A 25,977-nucleotide genomic window follows, 5' to 3' on the forward strand; every position below is an offset into this window, starting at 1 on the left:
TGATTGGATAAAGGTCGGTATACGCAGGTTCTCAAAGGCAACAAATTACGTCTTTGTGTCAATGTACCGACACTGGGTGTTCTTTTGTGTGCGGTTAAACGTGCGCCTTGTGCGGCGGTGCGCCTTGTCTGCTGACGTTTGAATTTTTTTGGGTCATTTTAGCGTCCTGCGCCTTGTCCGCCGAGCGTCTTATCCGCAGGAAAATACGGTACATGTATATCCTCTCTTGTCCGGTTTACTATTAAGATAATATTCAATCGCTATTTTGTTAACGTTCTTACTCCATTTCCTTCTTGCAACGCAAATCCAGGGCCCAATTTCATAGAGCTGCTAAGCACAAAAATTTGCTTTGCATGAAATTGTCGCCTTGATAAAAACAGGATTACCAACCAAATTTCCACATGATTTTCAGGAGAAGCAAACAATAGCTGAACACCAGTAACAAGCGATAAGCAAGAAATGGAAATTTGGTTGGAAGAAATTTCATGCTAAGCAAATTTTCGTGTTCAGCAGCTCTATGAAATTGGGCCCTGTTGTGAGCAGTTGTTATCTGGTCTGGTAGTACCTGCTCAAGCATACCAACCAGATCGGGTGAAAGACTTCCTCTCTGGGAGTTTGTCACTGTTTCACCGTTGAGTATAAGCTCATTACGCTCATCATGAACATCACAAATTATTGTGAGACAGTTTGTAATTTCAGAACTACATACAGCAACGCTGTAGAATATCCAACCCTACGGAGACCACTAAACACTGGTTGTAATCAAGAAGTTCCAAAGGACGCGGATGACATGCGCGTCTGTTCACTGATTCAATGCACACCACTGTGTAGTCTTCCAAAGTTTTTCAAACACAAAAATATTCACCGTTTTTACACCAAAAACAGCAACACGTTGTTATTAGTTGTCTTCAAACTTACCCTGTGGTGTCTACCAACTAGTACCAACAAGGAGTTAACTTTTGGTGAACAACTGATAGGAAACAATAGTTATCTTCTATATCATAGAGAGCCGATCTGAAGCAGTGTTCATTGTCTCGTCGCCATGCTATTAATATTATTATTAATATGTCATTATTAATAATTAATAATATTAATAATTAATAATTATATTAATTATTAATATTATTAATATTATTATTAATAATTAATAATATTAATAATTAATAATTATATTAATTATTAATATTATTAATTATTAATAATGCTATCAGTTTTTCACAAAAAGTTAACTCCTTGCTAATATTAATATTAATCTTGCCCCATGGTGTCAAAAATTCGGGGAAAATTTTAAAAAGCCGGAATTCCGGCAATAACTGGAAAATTGGCATCCCTGTTGTTATTATTATTATTATTTTTTTTCTTCATCTTATCACAGCATGCAAACAAAATATCTTATTTTCCTTTGTGCCTGTAGACCAACAAATAAGTTTTAAAACCTTTAATAAGATATTAACCGTGGTATAGATTTTAAACAATTTTGAGCAAATTGAGCTTACCTTTGCCAAAGTCAGCGTTAGTTGCATAATCCATCATGGCTTGCACTTTACCCTGTTTGCACATACATACAGCGGCTTGTATGTGTGCTCCAACAATGGTATACACAGCTTCAGCCAATGGAAGGCATTGACCTACAGTCACTGTATTCTTTCCCTGAGTGTAATTATAGAGAAGATGACCAAGAGGTTCTGAACACGTCAATCTGAAAGCAATACACAACAAAATTTCTATTATCCAAGTTGGTATGGAAAGTAAAAACCGTAATATCCTGCGTATAAGATGCTCAGCCGATAAGACACTCGGCAAACAAAACAGTACCCCAAATTACAGATTTTTTTTTAATGTCCAATGTACAAGGCGCCCCCACAAGTCAAGACGCAACATGTTAACTAACGTAGGCTTGCCGTATCGCAATTTTTAATTTCTGCTAGTTATACATGTAGGATCCCTTTCACTGCATACACAACAACATTTTCAACACATACGGGGGTCACTAACGTAAAGGGATTGTAATTTTGATATCACGATGATATAAAACATCATTACCATTTTTTTTTCATTTTTTTTTTTCATTTTCTTTTTAAAGATTTTTCCAAAACCATAGTTTTATAGTTTTTATTGTCACACAACGAGCGCGCAGACATGAACGTTTTCCCTACATTTCCAAATAAATGGACTGTAAGCTACAAGAGACAGCGAATGCTAGAGGGCGCTTTGCGCAATTTTTGAAGATGGCATTCTTTCGAAGATCGTGCGAGCAATAAATGGCAGCTTGCGCGAATTTCAAAAGAGTCCATCTTTTTAAATTGTGCCCAACATTATTGTTATGTGTGCAGCAGCAGCATGGTTGTGACTTAGTTCTTCGGTGCCGTTACGTCGTTCTTCAAAGTTTTTGAAAACTACACAACACTAATGGTGCAGGCTTTATTTGAAGATACATGTAAACAACAAGTACAATTACCTTGGACGAAATAAAGATATCGTTTTACAGTATAAGTGTAAGATTTCACTCAGTTATCATCAAAATCAAACAAAGTGCATCAGAAAATAGAAAGCAGCGACTTTTTTTACCTTTAAAGTTGTATAAGACGCGTCTTATCCACAAGAAAATACGGTAGACAAATCCAATCTACAATAATGTATAATTGGTTGGGGACTACATACATTGCAACCAGTGTAAATTCATACACACCACTTTGGGCATCCTGAACTGCTTATGTTAACACAACTACTGTAAGGAAGCACTGTACATGTATCACATGTACGATGCAAGATAAACCCTATACCCTACAGTCTGGGAGCATTATGCGTCCCACACAATGCCAAAACAGCTGGCACAGGACTAGCCACATAAATTGGTCCAATCCACTCCGTATCCTTTGAAATCTTTTGCTTTATTTTTTCGGGTTCCCTCAACCACCTATCAATAATGGTGTGATCAATTGCTACAATTGAAGGAACCCAACTAATTATGAGAACGTAAATGCGCACTTCGAAAACGAGCAAGTTATCTTACCTATTTTCCTGATGTGATATGATGACAGACGACAATGTTGTTGATGTGTGGCTGAAGTGTCATTGATGAAACAAAAATAACCCCCAAGTTCCGAGTTTTCAGCGAGGGAGCTATCCGTAGTTCACGGTTTTTGTCAAGAGGCTATTGGAATAGTCCAGCCAAGATGTAACTATTGTGTTCTTTGTCAAATTTGTGGCTGAATGCATCTTTTCATTTTATTCACATAAAATTTTTTGTTTTTAAAGCAACTATATACAGAACTGGTCTTGTTGCCTAAGCTTGTGCTAGATGTGAAATGGTTCAATTATGTGCAAACCTTTCTTTACTTTTAATGACCTACATGTACAATCAGCATCACATACATGTACATACAGAACTTTGTGGTATATTTGGGAATAAGACCAGTGACCTATAGCAGTGAAACCATACACTTCACACCAATCACAATAAATCAAACCCCTAACCTTTCATCCTGCAGATTTGCAGCCATGATTGGAAAATAACTTAATGCTCTACAAAATTATATTAAATGACAAACCTTTTTTGCGCCAGCCAATGCATGACAAGATCAAGCCTGTTTTCTGTTAAGGCACTCTTAACACATTCTAATGATGTTTCAGCATTAGGTAATGAAGCTACAGCTGGTACTGAGGCCATGAGTGCCTCACAGTAAGCAAGAAGAGGTGATGTCTTGCCAGGCTTTGCATGAATTGCTGAAAAAGAAAAATAACAAATTCAAATTATATCTTAACCGCGTGTCATGGCCTAGCGGTTTAAAAGAGCTCCAGATTCAAGCTCAGTAACTACAGACCTGTCTCGAATCTGCCGTTCATCTCAAAAGTTGTGGAGAAAGTGGTAGCTGGTCAACTCAATGACTACCTAATATCTAACAACCTGCTTGAGCTGGCACAGTCAGCATATCGTAAACACCACAGCACCGAGACTACGCTCCTGTGTGTTCAAAATGACATCCTTGGAGCCATTGACAAGAAACTCTCTGTAATTTTAGTGTTACTTGACCTTTCTGCTGCTTTTGACACTATCGATCACCAAATCCTCCTTCAACGTCTTCACTACAATTTCGGTATCACTGGAACTGCTTTGAAGTGGTTTACTTCATATCTGAAAAATCGCATCCAAATTGTAAAAATTGACGGGTCCTTCTCATCCAACACTACACGTTTTGGCGTCCCTCAGGGGTCAGTGCTCGGTCCAGTGTTATTTTCCTTGTACTTTTCACCTGTTGCGAACATTGCTCGTAACCACGGTCTGCCCGTTCAGCTTTACGCGGATGACGCACAACTATATCTGCCATTTGTCTCCAGGGACGCAAACACTGCAGTTGCCCGTACAGAAGCGTGTGTTGCCGAAGTTAAGGAATGGATGGTCGCAAACAAACTTCAACTCAATAGCGACAAGACAGTCATCCTCTTGCTGAACTCCCAAAGTCAACATCGTCACAACACCATTCACAACATCCTGATTGATGGCCATGTCATTCCTTGTAGCAACACAGCTAGAAACCTTGGTGTCATCTTTGACAGGCACATGAACTTCACAACCAACGTCAAAAACTCCTCCCACATCGCCATGTACCACTTGAAGAACATAAACCACATCCGCTCATTGCTCTCTGACAAAACAGCAGAACAACTCATTCACGCACTTGTAACGTCTCGGCTCGACTACTGCAACTCACTCTTATATGGACTTCCAGCTACCACCTTGCATCACCTTCAGAGAATCCAGAACATTGCAGCTCGTATCCTAACACGCTCAAAAAAGTTTGAGCATATCACCCCGGTTCTTAAAGCATTACACTGGCTCCCTGTTGAGCAACGCATCATCTTCAAACTCCTTTGCACAATATACTGTTGTATGAAAGAGACTTCATCCCCGTTGTACTTGCAGAGGCTTCTCCTGCCGTATAAGCCCGTTCGCCAGCTAAGGTCCAGTGATGCCAACTTGCTTGCCGTTCCACCTTCCAGGTTGAAAACCTATGGGGATAGAAGTTTCTCGGTTGCAGCCCCCCGCCTGTGGAACGACTTGCCTCTCACCCTTAGATCACAACCTGACATTTCTTCATTCAAATCCAATCTCAAAACTTACCTCTTCAGTCAAGCCTACCATTAATTTTTCCCTTGGTCATATTTTAGCGCAGTGAATAGTTTTCTAGTTACCAGCGCTTTATAAGATTTATTATTATTATTATTATCAGCAGGGTGAGAGTTCAAGTCCCAGCCGTGGTGTCCTTAAGCAAGACACTTCGGATGTGACGTACAGCCGTTAGTCCTGTGTGTTGTGCAATGCATTTAAAAAAATCAGAACTCAGTGCAGAAGCTATTCCAACAATTTATACCTCATCGGAGAGGTCTTACAAAAAGTTTTAAACAATACACAGAGTTCATCAACATTTGACTTTGACATTTTGTTCAAACTACGTATTTCCCCATTAGTAAACTACGTATTTCCCCATCAGTAGTGCACAAAGAGACACACATACAATGTGTAGTGTGTGCAGTAGCGCAGAGTCATGCTTCTGTGCTCATCCTTACAGCCTGCTATGTAGCTTCGAGTAGTCGGTTCTCTAGGCGTTTAAACATACATTTCCCTTTTGTTCCGTCTCTTCTACAGTCGTCAATATTTCATAAGTTCATATTTCATCAACCACATAAGCTATTTTAAGAATCTATTCATCATATAAAAGGGCTTTTACGTACTTCACAAAAATGGATATGCTAGCAACCTTTTCTAGACCTTTTTACCTGTCTGTAAATGCCGGTAATTCTTTTTAGAAAAGGCGTTTTTAATGGCTGTTAGGTTGAAAATGCTAACAAACCAAGAAAATCTCTTCAAAGTCATGAACTTGATTCCCAACAGAAAAGTCGACTCCCCCTTCCCTTGCCATAATAGTGATCAACAGCTTGCTGAAGATTTTGGACACTTCTTTGTTGAGAAAATTAGCAACATTGATCAACAAGTAAACCAGGCCGTTTGCTCTCTGAATGAAACTAGACCAATCTCAGAGAGCAGGATGTTTCACACCGAACTCTCCTGCTTTACACCGTTGCTTACAAGGGATGTGTGTCAGCTCATGAAGAAAGCTCCAAATAAATCCTGCGAACTTGATCTTCTACTCAGGCTTTGTGATAACCAGGTTGTGGATGCTATCACTACCATTAAGTGTGTACCTCAAGACTACAAATTAGCTGTTGTCAAGCCACTGCTAAAAAAAGCTGGGCTACCACTGGTCAAGGAAAACTACTGTCCTATTTCAAACTTACCTTATGTTTCCAAATTGGTCGAGCGAGCAGTGTTGGACCAGCAATCGGCTAACCGTGTGGTTTAAAATACGGAGACTGCACTTTTGGCGGTGCAAAATGATGTGCTCATGACCATGGATAGGCAGGAGGTAGTTGCTTTGATCCTTTTAGATATGTCTGCTGCTTTTGACACAGTGAACCATACTATCTTGCTTCAACGAATGTCAGACAGACTTGGAATAACATCAAGCGCACTAAAATGGTTTCATTCCTATCTCATTGATAGGATGCAGCAAATACGTGTGAATGACTCGCTCTCGTTGCCATTTCCCCTCTCCTGTGGTGTTCCACATGGTTCGTGCTAGGCCCCTTTTTGTTTACCATCTACACTTCACTATTGGGAGAATTGGTAACGCAGTATGGACTTCGTTACCACTTGTACGCGGATGATACCCAGCTTTACCTGTCATTCAAACCTTCACCTAATTCGGCCGTTCCCTGCTTGAACAGAATTGAAGAGTGTGTTGCGAAGATTCAGAAGTGGATGGTGCTAAACAGATTCAAGCTCAACAGTAATAAGACTGAATTTTTGCTCATTGGCACCCACCAACAACATGCCAAGATTCATCAACCAAGCATCGATTTTTCCTTTGCTGGAATTGTTGTTAGTAGCACACTAGTAGATTTCATACACTTGTTTCTTCAATGGAAAAGATCTACATAAGTTATTTCCATCTTGTATAACTTTTATTGTATTATTTCTTTTTTCTATGTGAACTGTTTTTGTTTGAGTTGGATTTGTGTTATTATTTCTTTTCGGTTTCCATCTTGAAATTTTGTTTGCCATTACAATTTGGAGAATTGGTTTTGATGAAATATGACGGGGCTGTTCAGCTGCAGCCATCTCTTTTTTTTTTGCTCGTGTTTTTAAATCTGTCATGACAGAAATTTGAAGCTGAACAAAGCCACACTGAAGCAGGTGCCAATCATATGTCAACTCATCACAGCAGCAGGTCTAAAATACTTTTTTTAATACTGTAGCATAGTTGTTTCATTCTATAATAATTTGTGTGCATTCCATATTATTTTATAAACCAACCCTAAACCTCAACACCCAAGGAATGGTTTGAAATAAAATAACCTCACTGGTAAAGTTTAAATCAGTGCAGGTCCCCAAATTTATCAACGTAATACTGTCACCCCCCCTCAACCTCCATGTATAAATTATGTGACAAAACATGATCAGTTTTGATCGTTTTCTCCGAGTCATGAACAGTAACAATATGATGGGAAGTTATTTACTCACCCCAGAACCTGTAATTAAAATAGCAAAGGCCTTTAATAATGATAACAAACTGGAAGGTTTGTCAATCTAATAACAGGTTTTAAAAAAAACCTAAACGCTTTTGAAATAGCTGTCGAATTAAAAATATATGATTTGGGGGGAAATGGTTTATGTATGGATAGCTTATGGTCTCAACTTTCATAAGACACCAACAAGTCTGGAAATAATTCATGCTTGAGTGGGCACTGCTCACTTTTGTAAAGGGTATGAAAATTAGGTTGCGCAGGAATTAGCCTTCCTGTTTGCTAGAGGTAAGTCTTGAATCCCTAACTAACCATACATATAAACCTTTTCCCCCCAAATCATATATTTTTTTATTCGGCAGCCATTTCAAAGTGTATAGTTTTTTGGGAGACACCCTGTAGAGTTTTGTTTTACCTCTAAATCTTGTTAGAGTCTCTGAGTTTCTTAAAATTCCTTTAGGGCTGTTGGCAGCATGCATTGCAGCTTGAATGTATTGACCATCTTCAAACAAATCATTGAAGTGTTCAATGTACTCCAGAAGCATCTCTGCTTCTCTTTCTTTGCTTGGGTCGTCATCATCAAAAGTGGACGATGCTGTATCTCCACCTGTATCATGTGGAAATTAACCAAAGTTATCAAATAAACAGAAAAAGGAGAGGATAAATCAGACGTGATGGAAGCTGTTTGTTAGTTAGTACTTTATTTTTCAGACAAACCCATTGCCAGAGGGCTAGATCATTCGTCTTCTTCAGTTGGGCTTAAGGAAATGTAATAATCTGTTAACACTATTTAAAGGTACAGTTTCTGGTTTATGATGCACAATTGAAATTACATTTCCAGATGCATACACATGCATTTGCTGACATCATCACTTCCATAGCAGCCATTCATTAACACTTTATTGAGCTTTTTATAAAGTGTGCAGTACACTGTACATGTAAAATTTTTGAAAAAGCTCATTTCAATATTGAATTAGATTTCACTTTGGGAGATTCTTATACATTTGCTACTAATACAAGCAAAACTGCAATGATGTTCTGGTGAACAAAAATGCATAGAATTGTTTTAATTTTTGTGATGCGATCAAGCTACATGAGTCGTTATGTGGCAATTTCATTAAAAATTTTAACATGTATTTTGTTTAATTCAAGTGCCAAAATGTTATTTTACATTGGCGACTTCCTTTCTGATGAATTATATCACTAAGTGGTTAAAATTAGCATGGGAATAAAATTTCCAGATGAACTTGATAGAGAAAGAAAAAACGTACGTTTCATATGTGGAAAGTTGGGCAAACAAGTTCTCTGTACTTTTTTTGTCATCTCAATGGCGAAAAATACTACAAAAGTGGTTGAAACAATCACAGCATCCCTTTTAAAATAAAAAGTAGTGTCTCTGTTAACTACAGATAACTTTTGCACCTCAAACCAAAGATTATAGAGCACCGCAAGTCGCAAGATGCGGAACTCGGGCTGGAATGTGAAATCCCACTGGACGCCATTTCGGCAAGTAACTAATTTGATACAACAATAGACCTGTGCAGATCAGTGCAGACAATGACCATTCCTATCAATGGGAAACAAAACATTCACTTGCTGAAATGGCGCCCATGCGTATTTCACGTTCCATTAATAGATAAAGCTTCAGTTCCGCATCTTGCGCCTTGCGGCGCTTTATAATCTTTGCCTCAAACCCTTTGAAAATACCTACCATATCACAGTTTTCCAAGTGTAAAAACACCATTCAGTTTAGTGTGAAAAAGCAGGTCTTCATTACTGTGTACATTGAGTGTGCGATAAACGGTACATACAATATGTATAAAAACACATCCTTCGAAGGGTACATGTAATGGAGGGACTTAAAGACCAACAACTTCCTCTTTCTGTCACTTTTGTTGACATCACAAAAGCCTTTGACTCCATCAACAGAGCTGTAATGTATTCATACTATGTCACTATGGTAAACCCAATGCTGTGGTCAGTGCCATTCAAGCCCTGTATGTGAATTCTCGAAGCGCTGTAATGGTAGATGGAAATCTCTCAGTCTTTTGATGTATCCACTGGAGTTCTGCAGGGTGATGTACTTCCTCCTTTCATGTTCATCATAGTCGTTGACTACCTCCTAAAGAAAGCCACAGCTGGTCTGCATTCTGCAGTAGTAACACATCCCCGGCAGTCTAGGAGATATTCGGCAAAGCTGCTTAAGTCCAGCTTATCACTGGCTCAGTTATCCAGGACAGCCTCAGCAGCAAAAGATATTGGGCTAGTTATCAGTGGACCTAAGACAGAATACATCACATCAAACTGTGACCCCAACCTGCACTCCATGTCTATGGCAAGCCATCAAGCATGTGACTGATTTCAGATATCTGGGAATGGATCTATGGTGGCAACCAGCGCAACAGATCTTAAAAGACGTAAGGCACTTGCTTGGACGGCTTTTTGGAAGTTGGAGCAGCTGTGGAGGAGCCCCTCCTTACCCATTGCCATCAAAGTGAGGTTGATCAACACCACGTGCATCACAGTTCTCCTGGGTCGTCTCCAAAGACATGGAAAGTAAAATAAATGCTTCTGCTACATGTACCTCTTGCTATCGCATTATGCTCAACATCAAGGGTACTGACCACGTCACCAATGCCACCATCTACTCTATGACTAGCTCAAACCCTCTTGTGGAGCGTGTAAGAAATCGTCAGTTCAAGTTCCTTAGGCACGTACTGCGGACGCCAGATGATGAGCTTGTCAAGGTTTATGCCCTATACAGGAAGGCAACGCACATCATTCCTGACATCTGCTTGGAGGTAATGGTGGCATGGTACAAACCAGCCAAATCTCTACAAAAATGGAGGGGAAGAGAAGCAGGGGTAGACCAGCAGTGAGATGGACAGATAACATAAAGAGGTGGACCGCATCAGTAGAGACACCAGTTACCACCATGGCAGAGAACACGATAGTACAGGGAAGAATGGAGGGGAAGAGAAGCAGGGGTAGAACAGCAATGAGATGGACAGATGACATAAAGAGGTGGACCGCATCAGTAGAGACACCAGTTACCACCATGGCAGAGAACACGATAGTACAGGGAAGAATGGAGGGGAAGAGAAGCAGGGGTAGAACAGCAATGAGATGGACAGATGACATAAAAAGGTGGACCGCATCAGTAGAGACGCCAGTTACCACCATGGCAGAGAACACGATAGTACAGGGAAGAATGGAGGGGAAGAGAAGCAGGGGTAGACCAGCAGTGAGATGGACAGATGACATAAAGAGGTGGACCGCATCAGTAGAGACACCAGTTACCACCATGGCAGAGAACACGATAGTACAGGGAAGAATGGAGGGGAAGAGAAGCAGGGGTAGAACAGCAATGAGATGGACAGATGACATAAAGAGGTGGACCGCATCAGTAGAGACGCCAGTTACCACCATGGCAGAGAACACGATAGTACAGGGAAGAATGGAGGGGAAGAGAAGCAGGGGTAGACCAGCAGTGAGATGGACAGATGACATAAAGAGGTGGACCGCATCAGTAGAGACGCCAGTTACCACCATGGCGAAGAGCAGAGATGGTTGGAGGGCTAATATGAAGGCCGTAGCAGCACAATTCAGTGCCAACTGACCAATGATAAGAAGAAGACAATAATAATAATAAAAAAACAAAGCATTTATGTAGTCTTCTAACTAACCAGAGAAAGTAACACAATGCTTAACACAAATTAAACGCAAGCAAAAAGGATTAATAAGCAAAACTGATGAGTGATTAAATTTAAACAAGCAATTTTTGAGAGATTTATTAAAGTAGCAAGGAGCCAAATAGGTCATGCTGTGGCAATTTTCGTTCTGCCGTATGGAATGCAAAATGTACAAGATCATGTGCGAGGAGTTTTTGTCTCAAAGCTCTTAACTTGGCCCACCTGCTTGCATATATCAATGCAGCTTTTAGTATGTTACATGTATGTCAAGCAAAACTTGCGTAATGCTGCTTGTTTTGTGCAGTATGCATTGTATTAATTTATATCAGCCTACTAGGCTCAATAGGGTTTGCAATAGACCGAATGTGCTCCATGCGTCACGTGACCTACATGTATAGTGGGTGTTAAATGTAAACAAACAGGGCGTACTGCATATAAACGTGCATTCATAAATACCTCAGACAGTTTCGCTATCCCTATTGGTGGAGAGCGCATCACGTGGGTGTGTATAAACCTTTGTTTATGACCAGTAAAAAGTGTTGAAACATGGGCATGACACGCGAGCTTGCACCTGTTCTTATAGAAACAGTTTCTTCATTCCTATTGGTCGAGAGCAACGGCTGAAATAGCTGTGCCACATCAGAAAAATTTGCTACTGTGTAAACGTATTGCATAGGTTAGCAAGGAAATTGGGTGGCCATCTTGTATGTTCACAATAGACTTGTATTGTTACGTCATTAGTTTCTTGGCAGTAAGCACTGGAGGTTTAGAAATTCTATGAAATTTGGCCCAGATAATACTCACTTCTTGAGCTCATCTTTGAGTTAGAGCGAGTCAGTGCATGAATGATAGCCTCTACCGGTGTATGTCCCATTGGAGACTCCTTACAATACATTCTTAAAGCATCTATGGACACACGAAGTTTTAAGCACCTTCGAAAATGAAAAAAAAAAATGAAATGTCACTATAATCTCAAATAACAGGATACAATAGACATTTGCTTCAACTTCTTTTGAAATGGAAATCATTACAAAAACAGTATTCCTCACACATGTGACCCACGCCATCCCCACCCCCACAAATGTGGTTGGAGTCTACGAACAGGAGCAACACCAGGATTATTTCACACAACTGTCCCCTCTGTTGACTCACCGATGTTACCGTGCGGCATGGGCATGCTAGCTTCCTCTTTTCTCATGCACGCTCAATTACAAGGAAGTAACGTGGATGCTATGCAAGTAAGTATTCATTTTTAGACCAACTCCACTCTGTTTTTTTTTGGGGGGGGGAGTCTACTTACCTGTAGAGCCTCTATATTAGCAGACTAGCATCGTAAGAAGGTGATAGGTACATGAGATGCTACTGCTTGTTCACAGAGGTCTAGTGTACTCCCACAAGGGTAAGCCAGTGTGAGAGGAAGTGTTACACAATAAAATAACACCCTGGAAAAGGGAAGATTTTAAGTATGAATTCCAGAACAATCTGTCCCTCTTTGTATGAGGGAAATGAAGCCCTGTAGGTGTACATGTATGCCTATGCTTGCTACACACAGAAATATTCAGGTGAACATAAGACGTGAGCTAGTTTCAGTATTTTATCAGGGGTAATAATTTTGGAAGCGCTTGAGACATGGTGTATAACTTTTGTTATTATTATTATTTTATTTTATCACAGCATGCAAAAGAAAGATCATATTTTTATTTGTGCCGGTAACTCCTCGCGTCCGGCTATGTCCCGTAGCCTTAGATCTTGAGGGTCTTTTTTAGGATCCTCACTATTCCCAAAAGCTCCGCCTTCTGCAACAGATCTATTCTCACTTTTGTTATTATTATTATTATTATTATTATTATTTTATCTTATCACAGCATGCAAAAGAAAGATCATATTTTTATTTGTGCCGGTAACTCCTTGAGTCAAGCTACGTCCCGTAGCCTTAAATCTCAAGGGTCTTTCTTAGGATCCTTGCTGTTCCCAAAAGCGCCACCTTCTGCAACAGATCTATTCTCATATTTGTCCCTATTTCGTCCAGATGTTTCCCCAGTACTTTCGGAATGTTGCCTAGCGCTCCAACCACCACAGGAACTACTTTCACTTTCACCTGCCAAATCTTACAACGTTCCCTGTCCAGGTCTTGGTACTTTTGGATCTTGTCCATCTCCTTCGAAGGTCCAGTCTTGGTACTTTTGGATCTTGTCCATCTCCTTCGAAGCTACCCTTAAATATCCCGGCACAGCTATGTCTATAAGATGACACATTTTTCTTTGCCTTATCTAAGACTACCACATCCGGACGCCTATGTTCTATATTACATGATCAGTCTAAATGTTAAAGTCCAAGAGGATCTTGACCTGGTTGGTCTCTGTAACTTTCTCCGGAACATGGTCATACCATTTTGCAGTCATTTGGACACCCTATTTCTTGCACAGATCCCAATGAATTACCTTGGCCAACTTGTCATGTCTACCTTTGTACTCCGTCTGGGCCATCTTACTGCACTCGCTGACAATATGAAAGACAGTCTCCTCCGCCTTGTTACACATTCTGCACATAGCAGAGACGTTCACTTTCTCTATCTTTGCCTTCATCTGGTTGAACTGTAGGACCAGGCTGCCACCCCCAGGGCTGGGCAGTAGAGGATGGAAAGTTATTAGCTGGTAGTATGGCTTTGACAATCCATCAAGAAATTGTACTAGCCTGGAGTGTTGTGATGAAGAGTTGTGTAGTGTTCCCATGCAGCTCCTTGGTACGTGCAGTGTAAAATTTGAGAATCCAAACGGGGCACCAAAGTTTGTCTTCTGTGACACTAGAGGATGAAGTCAAACTCGGGACGAAAATGTCTGGAGGTGGTCTCTCTAAAAACATGCCTTTTATTAGTTGAGAAATAGCAGTATTATGGAACAGGAAAGAGCCATCGTCGAACCCGTGATGAACTACATGTACTGTGATGGCTGATCTGTAGCATCAAACGGTGTTAATCTGGAGGCCAGAGTGGAAGAGATGAAGTAGAAAATCCCCTATGACAGTTATAGACACAGAATAGGGATTGAAATCTTCCTTGGTAGACATACATTGTAAGAAGACATAAGACATAAGAAAACTTTATTGATCTCCAAAAGAAGAAATTGCATTGCTCACACAAGTTTTTAAAAACACACCAAATATTAAAATGTAACAACAGGCAGATACAAAAATAGCACAAGATACAACACACAAGGATTTAAGAATAAACTAGACATTAGGTTTTTGTTAACAAACACAAAGCTGTTCCGTGTTCTTTTGATTTGATTATGTGCTACAATGACCAAGGAGTATATAACTGAAAACAAGTTTGAACATGTTGAATAGTTACTCGAGTTATGGTACCACTTCCGGTTGACCCGGAAGTAGAGGTTGACATGGGGTAACAGTAACCTAAGGCTAATCTCCAATGCCAAATGAGTCTATAACTGAAAAAAGTTTGAAAATCGATATTGTCCCATTTTGGGTTGACCCAGAAGTAGAGGTCAAGTTGAGGTCACGGGTTTTTGCAATTTATCTCCAATCCCAAGGAGTCTATAACTACCATCAGTCTAAATATCGGCCGTGTATTTATTGAGATATGGTCCCACTTCCGGTTGACCCCGAATTAGAGGTCAACTTCAGGTCACGTTTTTTCAAAGTATATTTTTAACGCCTTAGGGGTCTAAAACTGAAAAAGTTTGAAAATCGGTTGTACAGTACTTGAGATATGGTCCCACTTCCGGTTGACACGGAAGTAGAGGTCAACTCGAGGTCACAGATTTTCAAACTTAATCTAATCTCCAATCCCCAAGGAGTCAATAATTACAAACAGTCTGTTAAACGGCCGTGTACTTCTTGAGATATGGTGCTACAAAGATTTCCCAATTAAATATACAAATATGGGTCACGTGGTTAATTAATTACGATTTTTAAAAATGTTTGGGGTCGGTGGTTTGATGTTTGATAGAGTATGACTTGATTTCACAGAACTCTTAACCACCAAACTCTGCGCTTATGATCACCATTTTCTGCTTTTTTTTTTTTAAACATCATCGTGTCATGCATCCACACAGGTTATGTTTGGCTAACAATTGAGAAAAAGAAAAGGCAACACTATCAATATAAAGATAAGAATCTAACTTAAATATCACAAAAAGAAATATTTTTTTAGTTTTGGGGGATAAAAAAAATTAATAGCATATGGAGATTTGAACTCACAACTATTCGATTGAAAGTCACAACTGATGACCACAACGCTACAAGGGCCTATGGATGTTATTGTGTTTACATGCGTATATATAGCAACAGAGGGGATTATGATCCGGCAAAATAATTCTCGTCTCATGATTTTGGGAACATTGTCAGTAAATATGAATTGCCAACGCCTATAACTATTAGGTAGGGTTGAAATGTAGTATTATATGCCTTTAGGGGTTTTCGTCAAAAACCCATATCTAAATTACACACGTTTGTCTCGGACATAGCAACCTCAGAGTCTAAATGTGACATTTTTTCACTCGTTTTTCAAAAACTACAACACCACAGCAAGTAATATTTTAAGAGAAGCTTTCAACTGTCATTATCTTTAAGTTTAGTGTAATTCTGTGGACACCATGGTATGTCGTCGTCGTCGTCAAAAAAACCTATTCAATTACGCACGTTCGTTTGAACGAAATCCCTAAATCTTCGTACTTTGTCGCGTGCAAAGTATATGGGCCCGGAAGCCGGTTAGATTGCTATGGGTCCTGAACGATGGTAGGAAAACAGAATGAGTAGACTCCTCTCAAGAAGTCACAACACATGATAGGTACATACTGAATGGCATTTGCCATAGAGAATGTTTAACAATAACATGGAAGTGACTGCATCCAGTTATATTCAAACGCGTAGACTCATCTCAAGAAGTCACAACTCATGTAGGTACATACTGTATGCCATTTACCAAAGAGAATATTTAACAATAACATGGAAGCGACTGCATCCAGTTATATTCAAATGAAGATTACGTAGTTAATTAATTAAGATTTTCAATTTTTTTACATTTACATGTAGAGTAAAGTTTATGTTCTAAGCTACAATTTGGTATAATAAACTCACTCTTTCGTATTATGGTTTGGGAGATTAGGCTTAAAGAAAAAACGTGTACAAATGCAATGGGGTTTCGGCGAGAAACAAAGAATAATAATAATAATAATAATAATAATAATAAAAATAATAAAAATCTCGACGAAAACAATACCTGTTCCGACGGTAGGTCGGAACAGCTAAAAAAACATATATACGCCAATATAATAACAATATAAAAATATAGAGAATAATTGATGTTAAAAATATGCAAAAATTGTGAACCAGCACTTATCTTTTATACAGAGCGTTAAAAAACATAATACCCATAGGGACAAAAGAGCAAAGATGACGGTTAATGCAAGCAGCCGGCAGTCTCATCCTACCACTTCTTGGAATATTATAATCAGTAAGTTCACCATGAAGCGGGTGGCGTTTATCGTCTAAAATACGACGAAACAGACTTGTTACCTGCTCCTGGTGAAGAGAGTCCACCGACTGCAAACACCCCCGTCATTTTCCCTACTTTCCTCACCAGACGATCAATCCTATCTTTATCCCTTTTCAAAGCGTTCCCACCCCAGTCCGGTACACCATCTAAAGAAATATTGTAGTCGATTGTCATACGTTCTTCTGGTGGAAGGTCGTCTACATTTAGCTGCAAGGGAAGTAGCGTCTTTAGAAAGGCCAGCCGCTCGGAGGGAAAACTTGATAGCATCCAAGCACAAAGATGAAGTCTGTCTGGATCCAGACGCAGCATTTTGGACACAGATTGTGTGAGAAGGTCTGGTCGTTTTGGCAGAAGTTGAGGGAACCAAGGTTGCCTGGGCCAGAGGGGGGCTATTAGAATTATCTTGCACCCCTCTTGATCGATCTTTGATATGACTCTGGGAAGGAGGGAGATTGGGGGGGGGGGGAGAGACGCATAACCAAGAAAGCCCGACCAGTTGTTGTTTAGGGAGTCTGTGGCCCAAGCCTGTGGGTGAGCATGTCGAGTGCAAGTTGATTGTCGAGGTGAGAAGCAAAGGGATCTATGTGTGGATTGTCTAGGATGTTGAAGATCTGCTTGACCACCGGGCGATGGAGGGACCATATGGTTGGGATTGCTCTCCCTCGTGAAAGGGCATCCAATATGATGTTCTCCTTCCCGGTGGCTCGCTTGTAGAGAGATTTGGTGGGAAATGCACAAAGTGAGTAGGCTCCAGGTAAGTATGCAAAGGGAAGAGGAGTGGGTAACCCCCCTGACGGTTTATATAGGAGACCACAGTGGAGTTGTCTGTCTTCACAAGGACTAAGTGGGACTTCACTCTGTTTGTAGCTGATTGGAGGGTCTTTTGAACGGCCAGGAGTTCCAGCAGATTGTAGGATTCATTCCTCAAGAACTCCGCAACGCTTCGGTGAAGGAGAGGCTTTGCCCGTTGTCACGTTGAGGACGAAAGGATGATTAAGGCAGGAACTAAGCAGTCATTGGCCTTTAGGTCCACGTGACCCTTGTTGCTTGAAGGAGCGAGAGGGTTTGTATGAAGAAGAGCTATTTTGCTGAAGCTGTCGACGAAAACTGGGTTTGTTCAGAGTCCGAGTGAAGGAGACTTTGGCTTGTCGAGGTTGGTTAAGGGTATGAAATACGAAAATAACTACAGCGACTCTGGTTTCCCTTGTCTGATGCCCGAGTAAGGGAAGAGGAAGACTTACTAGAGGAAGGGCGTCGCAAGTCGATTCTTTCTTTTTTCTTGAGTTGTTTAGCCTCTTTAAGCATAACTTCCTCAAATTTGTTGTCAAACAGGCGTCTCTAGAGCCTTGGGAGGGCCAGAACATTTTGGGTGTTTTTTTTCTTTTGGATGAGAGACAGACTCACATACACAGGTGGTGTTGCGCCTCCCACAGGAAAGAAGCAAACTGCAATATAATTGCATCATCTTCATGCATATCTCTTGGCCTGAATAAGATTTGATCCCAACTGGGAACCTGCATTTATCGCCTGAATAAGATTCTGGCCAACTCATTATGTGATGATCAGGCAGACCTACATGTCTTTCCAAGTGCAACCTCAACAACCTTCTTTTTAATTTGGGCCCTATAATGGACAAAAGTCTACACAGACTGGCACACAATTTAACCAACAAAACACAAAATTCTGACATATTGCTATACCACTGACAGTACTGGACATACGGTCGGTTGGTCAGCAGGTTTTCGCCCTGATCTTTACAAATATCGACATCCAAAACCAGAGGTCGAGGCCAAGACCTAGTCACAGCAATCGAGGCCGAGGCCACAGTCTCCAAGGCCAAGGCCACAGTCTCCAAGGCCAAAGTCTCCAAGGCCAAGGCCACAGTCTCCAAGGCCAAGGCCAAGGCCACAGTCCCCAAGGCCAAGGCCACAGTCTCCAAGGCCAAGGCCACAGTCTCCAAGGCCAAGGTCACAGTCTCCAAGGCCAAGGCCAAGGCCACAGTCTCCAAGGCCAAGGCCACAGTCTCCAAGGCCAAGGCCAAGGCCACAGTCCCCAAGGCCAAGACCACAGTCTCCAAGGCCAAGGCCACAGTCTCCAAGGCCAAAGTCTCCAAGGCCAAGGCCACAGTCTCCAAGGCCAAGGCCAAGGTCACAGTCTCCAAGGCCAAGGCCACAAAGGCCAAAGTCTCCAAGGTCAAGGCCACGGTCTCCAAGGCCAAGGCCAAGGTCAAGGCCAAGGCCAAGACCACAGTCTCCAAGGCCAAGGCCAGCTTAATTATTTTAATATGTACGCACACACATACAAGTAGAAAAAAATAAAATGTATACGCCAAAGTGATACTTTGTAACAGTTTTGTTATTTCACTGATGACGATACAATTAGCCTGAAAAACTGCCAGCATTTACTTGTAGGGACACGTTGCATTGGATTGGGCAATTTAGGCAGCTTTGTGCTATAAAAAAAGTGTTTGTTTTTTGTGATTGTGACATAAATATGGTCGGATAGATATTTCAATTAATTAATGTAAAATCATAATTCACACAATTTGCAACCAATTTAAAATGTCAAGAGTGATTTACCATATTAAACAATTGTTTGCTTAATTTAAACTGATCTTGATAATTAATACTTTCCTTAGTATTTGTTTTGTATGTTTGCATAACTTTTAAATATTCAAACAAACTCAACAAACAAAAGAAAGGCGAGCACTTGAATTGCTTGCAGAAATAAAATCACCAATGTTTGCCGCTACATATCCACACATGAAGCAATGGAAAAGCCGTGGAACACATTTCTACCAAAGAACTGTAGAATGTATGTGGTATAAGGTGCCTTGAACTGTACCGCGTGACACTCAGTTGTCCATACAGACGTCATAGTAGGCAAATCCCGATTGCGATGGTTTATGGGATCGTAGAGATGAGATTGGTAACTAAAATAATATGAACGAAAATGAGTGTGAAGTCGCCACTATCATACCCTGCATGCGATGACGACCAACCGTAGTAACTTTTGAATGTTTTTTTTGATGCTGTTTGTGACAGCGAGATGGTAAGCTAACGTAAATGGTGGGAAATTTGTACATAATATTGTGGTAGTAGGATTTGCTCAATATAGGAACTGGAAGAAATTGGGCGAGATTAAAAAGCCTGATGGTGTGATGGACCTGGGTTAATGACTCTTGAACTGACCAAGACAGGAACATCTACATGTATGGTAGTGTATATAAAAGCTTTGTCTTGTATAGGGTGGAGGAAGAGGTGGATCCTCTGGGAGTGAAGTAGTAGATTGATAGAGTTTTGGTTAAATTCTTCAATTCTAAGTTTAGTCCTAAATTTGTCAACTAGTCATACTTACTAGCCATACTTATCCCTGAGAACACTAGAAGAGGACTAGGTTTGTTCCGACAAATAAAAATAAAAGAAACAAACCTTGCTTTCAACTGCGTATTCTTCTCCACTACATGGTCTTTAGCTTTACTCTTGCTGGCCAGCTGAACTTTTAACTGTTTCTTTTGGTCCCTGGATGTATAACGCGTCTTCTTTGCAAGATGTAAATCCTTTACTAGTTGTTCTAAGCTACATAGCTTTTTGCACAAAAGCTCAATATCAATGGATTCTTCTAGTGTTAATCCTGGTAAACACAAAACAGAAAAAAAACCAGGAAAAGTCATGTTTAAAAACATAAATGTACTGCAAGCCAGTCTGTTTCTTGACATTTGACACATAGAATAGTGTTGGTGTTTTTTTTTAACAATTAATCTTAGCCAGTGTTGTGCAATGTTGTGCTGTGGATACTCTGCCATGTATGTTGGAAAGACCAATGGGTGAAAACACTCATACACGCTTCAACTACCCCCCACTCCCACACACAAATTTCAACTCAATTTTTTGTTAAGGAGATTTAATCATGGTCGAAGTGGGTTGGGTAGAAGGCTAGGAAAGATGAGTGGGGAAGGATAGGTGAAAAGGTGAGGAGAGGCGAGGGAAGGCAGAGGGGATAGTTATGGTCGGAAGGCAACACTTCTTTTGTTTTAGCCGTAATAACCTTGACATTTGGCCTTGGGTGCAGAAGCAATAGGCTTCTTGGGGATCCCCAAAACAGTCCACAAACCAAGTTTGGAGTTGATATGACAAACTTCTCGAAGTATTGCTCAGAGAACATTTCTTTTGCTTTAGTCATTATGATCTAAAAGTTTGGCCTAGGGTCCAAAAGCAAAAGGCTTCTTGGGGATCCCATGACCAATCCACAAAGACCAATCCTCAAAACCAAGTTTGGAATTGATATGACAGGTACTTCTCGAGATATTGGTCAGACAACATTCCTTTGTTTTAGCCATAAGTTCCTTTTTTGCCTATAGTCCGTATGACCTCTCCTTATGTTCGTACCGGAAGGTCAAAGTTTGCATTTGCATATTTTATTCTCAGCGTCCCTTGGCCTCTAACAAAAGCACACTTTCCAAACTCGTATGAACTTGAAACTTCACACACAGTTAGATATTTATTAGGAGAGCAAACCGTTTAAGCTACGTCATGATGACATATATCCATTCTTGAAATATGAAAATTCAAAATTTATTATGAGAGATTTTTACAATAAATACATGTACATCATCACAACTGCATCGAAAACTCTGTAAATGTCTTACAGGCATGACCCCATTTTGACCTTGTCTTCCGGGTCAAAATAAGGTTGAAAATTTAAAAATTCATGTCTAGAGAACTATGCAATTCCCCCATTGGTCGAACACATTAATATGCATTGCAGAGTCAAGCTCCAGTGATTGCGCTATATGTGTGCTTCGTGTATAGTCGGCGTTTCAACATACATTTTCCTTTGGGTTAGTTAGTCTCTTCTACAGTCATCAATATTTCAAAAGTTTCTATTTCCTCAACCACATCAGCCATTTTGACAATCTATACATCATATGAAAGGGCTTTATGTAGTTTACAAAAATGGATATGTTGGTGACCTTCTCTTGACGTTTTGACCAGTCTAAACTGGAAGTACCTGTAAAATACTTTGAAATGGGCGTTGTTTTATGGCTTTAAGGTTGATACATGTATACGTACACCTTTTTATGCTTTACCATTAAAGAATACAGGTCTGGCAAAGGTCTGGAAAAGGTCTGCTTTTACAAAATATTCCTGATGATGTCACAAAATGTAAGAGCGCCCTCTAGCGGCAGATTAAAAACATCTCAAAATACACTTTTACTAGATGTCTGTGACAGAGTTTATGATAATTTTTTCAAAATTGGTGAGCATAATCTCCTTCATAATAGAATTAACTACACTGCATTTTATATAACAACTTGTATTTGATTAGAGCAAGCTGGTCCAAACGTTGAGACCAAACCCAAGAACTTACTCACCGGTAGTACAGTTAATTATGATCCTATAAGCCAAAGTAGTAGTCCCAGTCTACTTCTATACCATCCGTCCAGGTAATAGTTAATAAGCAGAACAGTTCTTTTCAGAACTGATAAGTCTCCCGAACACCAAAACAATCTACTCTACGGTAGTATAATTAAGCAAGACAGTTCTCTAAGAACAAACTCTACCTGGCAAGTAGATACACACATGGTGTTACTGCAAACCAAATATATATTGATACCTCACCATGCAATGCCTCAAATCCTATAAACTTGTATTTGATCTTTCAGTAAGTAGAAGACGGAGGAAGCAGATTTTATTCCAGATTACACTGAAGACGAAGACCACTGCAGGATCTACATTATATTTTCTGTTAGGTTTCTTCTTTCCTTTCATCGATTCTGACATCGTAACGGAGTTGTCCGGAAACTGGATTGCTTGCCTATTATCGTAGCGTCATACCTTATCGACCCTCATATGTTTTCGAACCCCAACTTTGATTCCCGTTTACCGCGAGATTGTGCAAGCTGCACCAGTGACAGAAGCTATGCAGTTTACTCACGGTCTGTATTTTCATCAGGCTTAATCACGCTGAGAATAAAGTTTCCTGTCATTGGTTATACTCAAACATTTATAAAATGATTGATTTTTGGTACAAATCACTAGTGCATTATTATGCCAACATTCAAATGAGTCAAAGAAACATCATCCAACCTCGAAAGTTCAAAACAAAATTACCATCTGCTAGATTGAGTTTCATTCTGCTTTAGTCACTAGATGGATCACGTGAGGTGGTTACTATTTGGGATTCTATGGTGTGCCAATATGGGGAAAAAATTAAAATATTTTTTAAGTGAAAATGACAAAAACAATTTTTTTTTATTAACTGCATACTGTAATAAATTCCGATAAGCGTAATAAATATTAAATAATAAAATGGATTGTTATGAAGGGGGTGGGGTGTTTTTACTTTCATGCTTTATGATATCTCTGGATTCTTATATAGTAGCCATAATGCCTTAGGACAAAAATGTAATTAAATTTGTTAAGTAGTAATTGAATAATATTTTTGATTTATTTTGCACGCCATACTAGCTTCTGAATATTCAATAAAATACCAACCAATGAAAGGTGTGAAAACATATGATGTTGCTCCAATGTGGTGCATGCATTTTTATAAGCACTGTTAATGACAGACTGTCTCTCGCAACGTAAAACCAAAACTTTAAAAATTTCAACACACCATGAAGTGTAAGTGTTATTGTTAAAAAATTTGATAGATGATTTGAAAAAAACCATTCAGTTTTTGATTGTGAACAATTTTCCTGTTATCCAACTGAAAACATATGACACCAGGATAGTGTGTAACGCTACGTTGTTTTCAGAGAGCTTGGAAAAAAACAACTTGACACTATGAGCGCTGTAAAAAGGAGGGCGTTATTTGTGTGTACGTACGGGACCTGCAGTGCAAGGAAGGGTGCTTTGTTTTTGTTCAGCGGAGTCACTTGCGCTCGCGCATTGTAAATGCATTTTTAGGTATCGGAGGTGAGCTATTTTCTGTAATTGAACTCATGTTTTCCCGTTCCTCGCGGTGTCCCGCTAGTGGTTCGTTTTCTGTTTCGTGTATTTTCCCCTGTTCAGTTTATTATTTTCCTGTCCCATGTCATCATTAGTCCCTTTTCTTTTTTTCCTGTTCCTACTATTTCCCCCGCCCTTTTAGTTTGTTCCGTAATTTTTTGCCATTCCCTTCCCTCTCTCTGTCCCACATGCTCTAATAACCCCCACTTCCAGCTCTGTTGTGCCTCCAGTAATTCCGATCCCCGTGGTGATCCACGTGGTGATCCCCGTGGTGTTCTTTGCTTACACTTTCTGCGCAAAGTAACTGAACTACTAACGAATGATTAATGATAATCTTGCACTTCTTCGGCCCAGAAAATGTTTAGCTATGCCACTGCTTGTAAATTCATTCTAGCTACAGAGTAGAAAATGAAACATGACCCCTGAATTGAACTCTATGAACAATGGCTTTGAACAAAAGGCTACTCAGATACTTCCGATTATCATACTGGGTTTGTATACATGTAGCATTTATCACACCCCTAGGGGCATATCAAAGCACTCAGTATTATAAAATACCTGTAAAATTACAATCAAATACCTTGAACAAATTTGCTCAAAAAGTAACCTGTGATCCAACAACAATTACTTACCTGGCAGCAGTCTATTAGGCACGCTTGGAATCTTGACTTTTGGCGTGATGTCTTCTTCTTGCATTGCTGTTATCTGATTCACATGTTGTTTAAAGATGGACTGAATTTCATAATTGAGCCGCTCATTGTCACTCTCAATCTTTGATATTCTACAACAAATAAAGAAGCAAATATAGGATTTGAGGCATTGTCTATCTACTCCACGGCAGTAGAATAAAGCAAGACAGTTCCCTAAGAACTACTCTACCTGGCAAGTAGATACACACATGGTGTTACCGCAAACCAAATATATAAAGAAGCAAAGTTACACAAAATCAAAAGGGAATGTGATGGGTTGCAAGCTTAAAATTATGTTGCCTCTCTGACTAAATCGTCATTTAATACATGTAAATTTTTGCATCAGGAAACAATATAATATGGGTTTTTTTACCCTTAAATTGATGTGCTCAAACAATGACTACATGTAAACGTTCTCTCCCACTGTTGAAAAATTCAGTGGCAAATCACTCATATGGGATTTGAACCCATGACATTTGCATTGCTCGAGCAGATATCTTACTACTAGACCACCGAGCTACATAGCTACAGGCAATTTGAAATCCTAATTTTAGCAGCGGGTCTCCATTGATTAAATAGGTGTTAATTTCAGTCCAAGTCCAAGTCCCAATCCTAGTATAAGTCCCAATCCAGGTCCAAACCATTGTACAGGTCCAAGCCCAAGAAAACATTTTTGTGATCTACTTGATTTATACATGTATGTTAAGATTGAAAGTTTTTTGTAAAAATAAAATATGACAATTACTTCTGTTTCAGTTGATCAGCTCTCTTGGTATAAAAGCTAAGAGTTGTTTGTTCGGCAGCCATGGTTTTTACTTTTCCTGACAAGAAGAAAGCTTCTTGCTGCCCTCGTTCAATGGTCTGTATACAATCTTCAAACTCTGCTTTTATTGACGTCAAGAGTGGACGGTAAGCAGACAAGTACTCCACAAGCTGCAACAAATACAAATAGCGTTATGTTTCATTCCAAACAAAACATGATACAGTTGTCCTGATCCTCAGCAGATTTAACATAAGGACATTATTCCCATAAAGATGATTTATCAAGTAAATGATCAAATGCTTTTTACATATCTACATATTTACATTATCTATTAGCTGCCTCAAACTACTTCGGTATACACGTGAACAGGATAATCTCAATTGGGACTCTTTGTGTAAATGTTTCAAGCAAACAAATTGTTAAACCTTGTAGTGTTTTTTATTCTCTGCATGCATCGTTATTTTGGTTTTTGGCTGCCATGTTTACACTTTCAATAAATCAATAATAATATTAATATATTACTCTAATGTAATTCCCGCCAGCAGTTCTCTCTTGAATCTTGGTATGACTATATGATTACCATAGCAAGACACAGAGTAGTGCCAACTGTATAAAAACAAGCATCAATAGTAATTGCAAACTTAATGCTATAAATACATGGTCATTGTCCCTAGCACACAAACAAAGCTGTTTCTGTTTGATTTTATGATTGTATTACCCAAACCTTGAATCTGAACTTGAGGCAGTAGACCATCACACTACACCTAGCACAGACCTTCCA

General features: G+C 39.7%; 2 protein-coding genes across 3 annotated transcripts in view; one reads left to right on the forward strand and one right to left on the reverse strand.

The window, feature by feature from the left end:
- Positions 1–25,977, forward strand: part of LOC139944494 (cytoplasmic dynein 2 light intermediate chain 1-like) — a 416,808-nt gene that overhangs the window by 222,820 nt on the left and 168,011 nt on the right. The window lies entirely within an intron of this gene.
- LOC139944443 (clathrin heavy chain linker domain-containing protein 1-like) overlaps positions 1–25,977 on the reverse strand; it is a 70,469-nt gene that overhangs the window by 24,428 nt on the left and 20,064 nt on the right. For both annotated transcript variants that reach the window (XM_071941465.1, XM_071941471.1), the window contains 7 exons: positions 25,179–25,366; positions 24,377–24,525; positions 20,223–20,424; positions 12,081–12,208; positions 8,000–8,191; positions 3,552–3,726; positions 1,497–1,699 (listed from right to left, as the gene is read on the reverse strand). In XM_071941465.1, the coding sequence (XP_071797566.1) occupies positions 1,497–1,699; positions 3,552–3,726; positions 8,000–8,191; positions 12,081–12,208; positions 20,223–20,424; positions 24,377–24,525; positions 25,179–25,366 (1,237 nt within the window). The remainder of the gene's footprint in view (positions 1–1,496; positions 1,700–3,551; positions 3,727–7,999; positions 8,192–12,080; positions 12,209–20,222; positions 20,425–24,376; positions 24,526–25,178; positions 25,367–25,977) is intronic.

This window comes from Asterias amurensis, chromosome 1, assembly GCF_032118995.1.
Source record: "Asterias amurensis chromosome 1, ASM3211899v1".
NCBI classification, from domain to species: domain Eukaryota; kingdom Metazoa; phylum Echinodermata; class Asteroidea; order Forcipulatida; family Asteriidae; genus Asterias; species Asterias amurensis.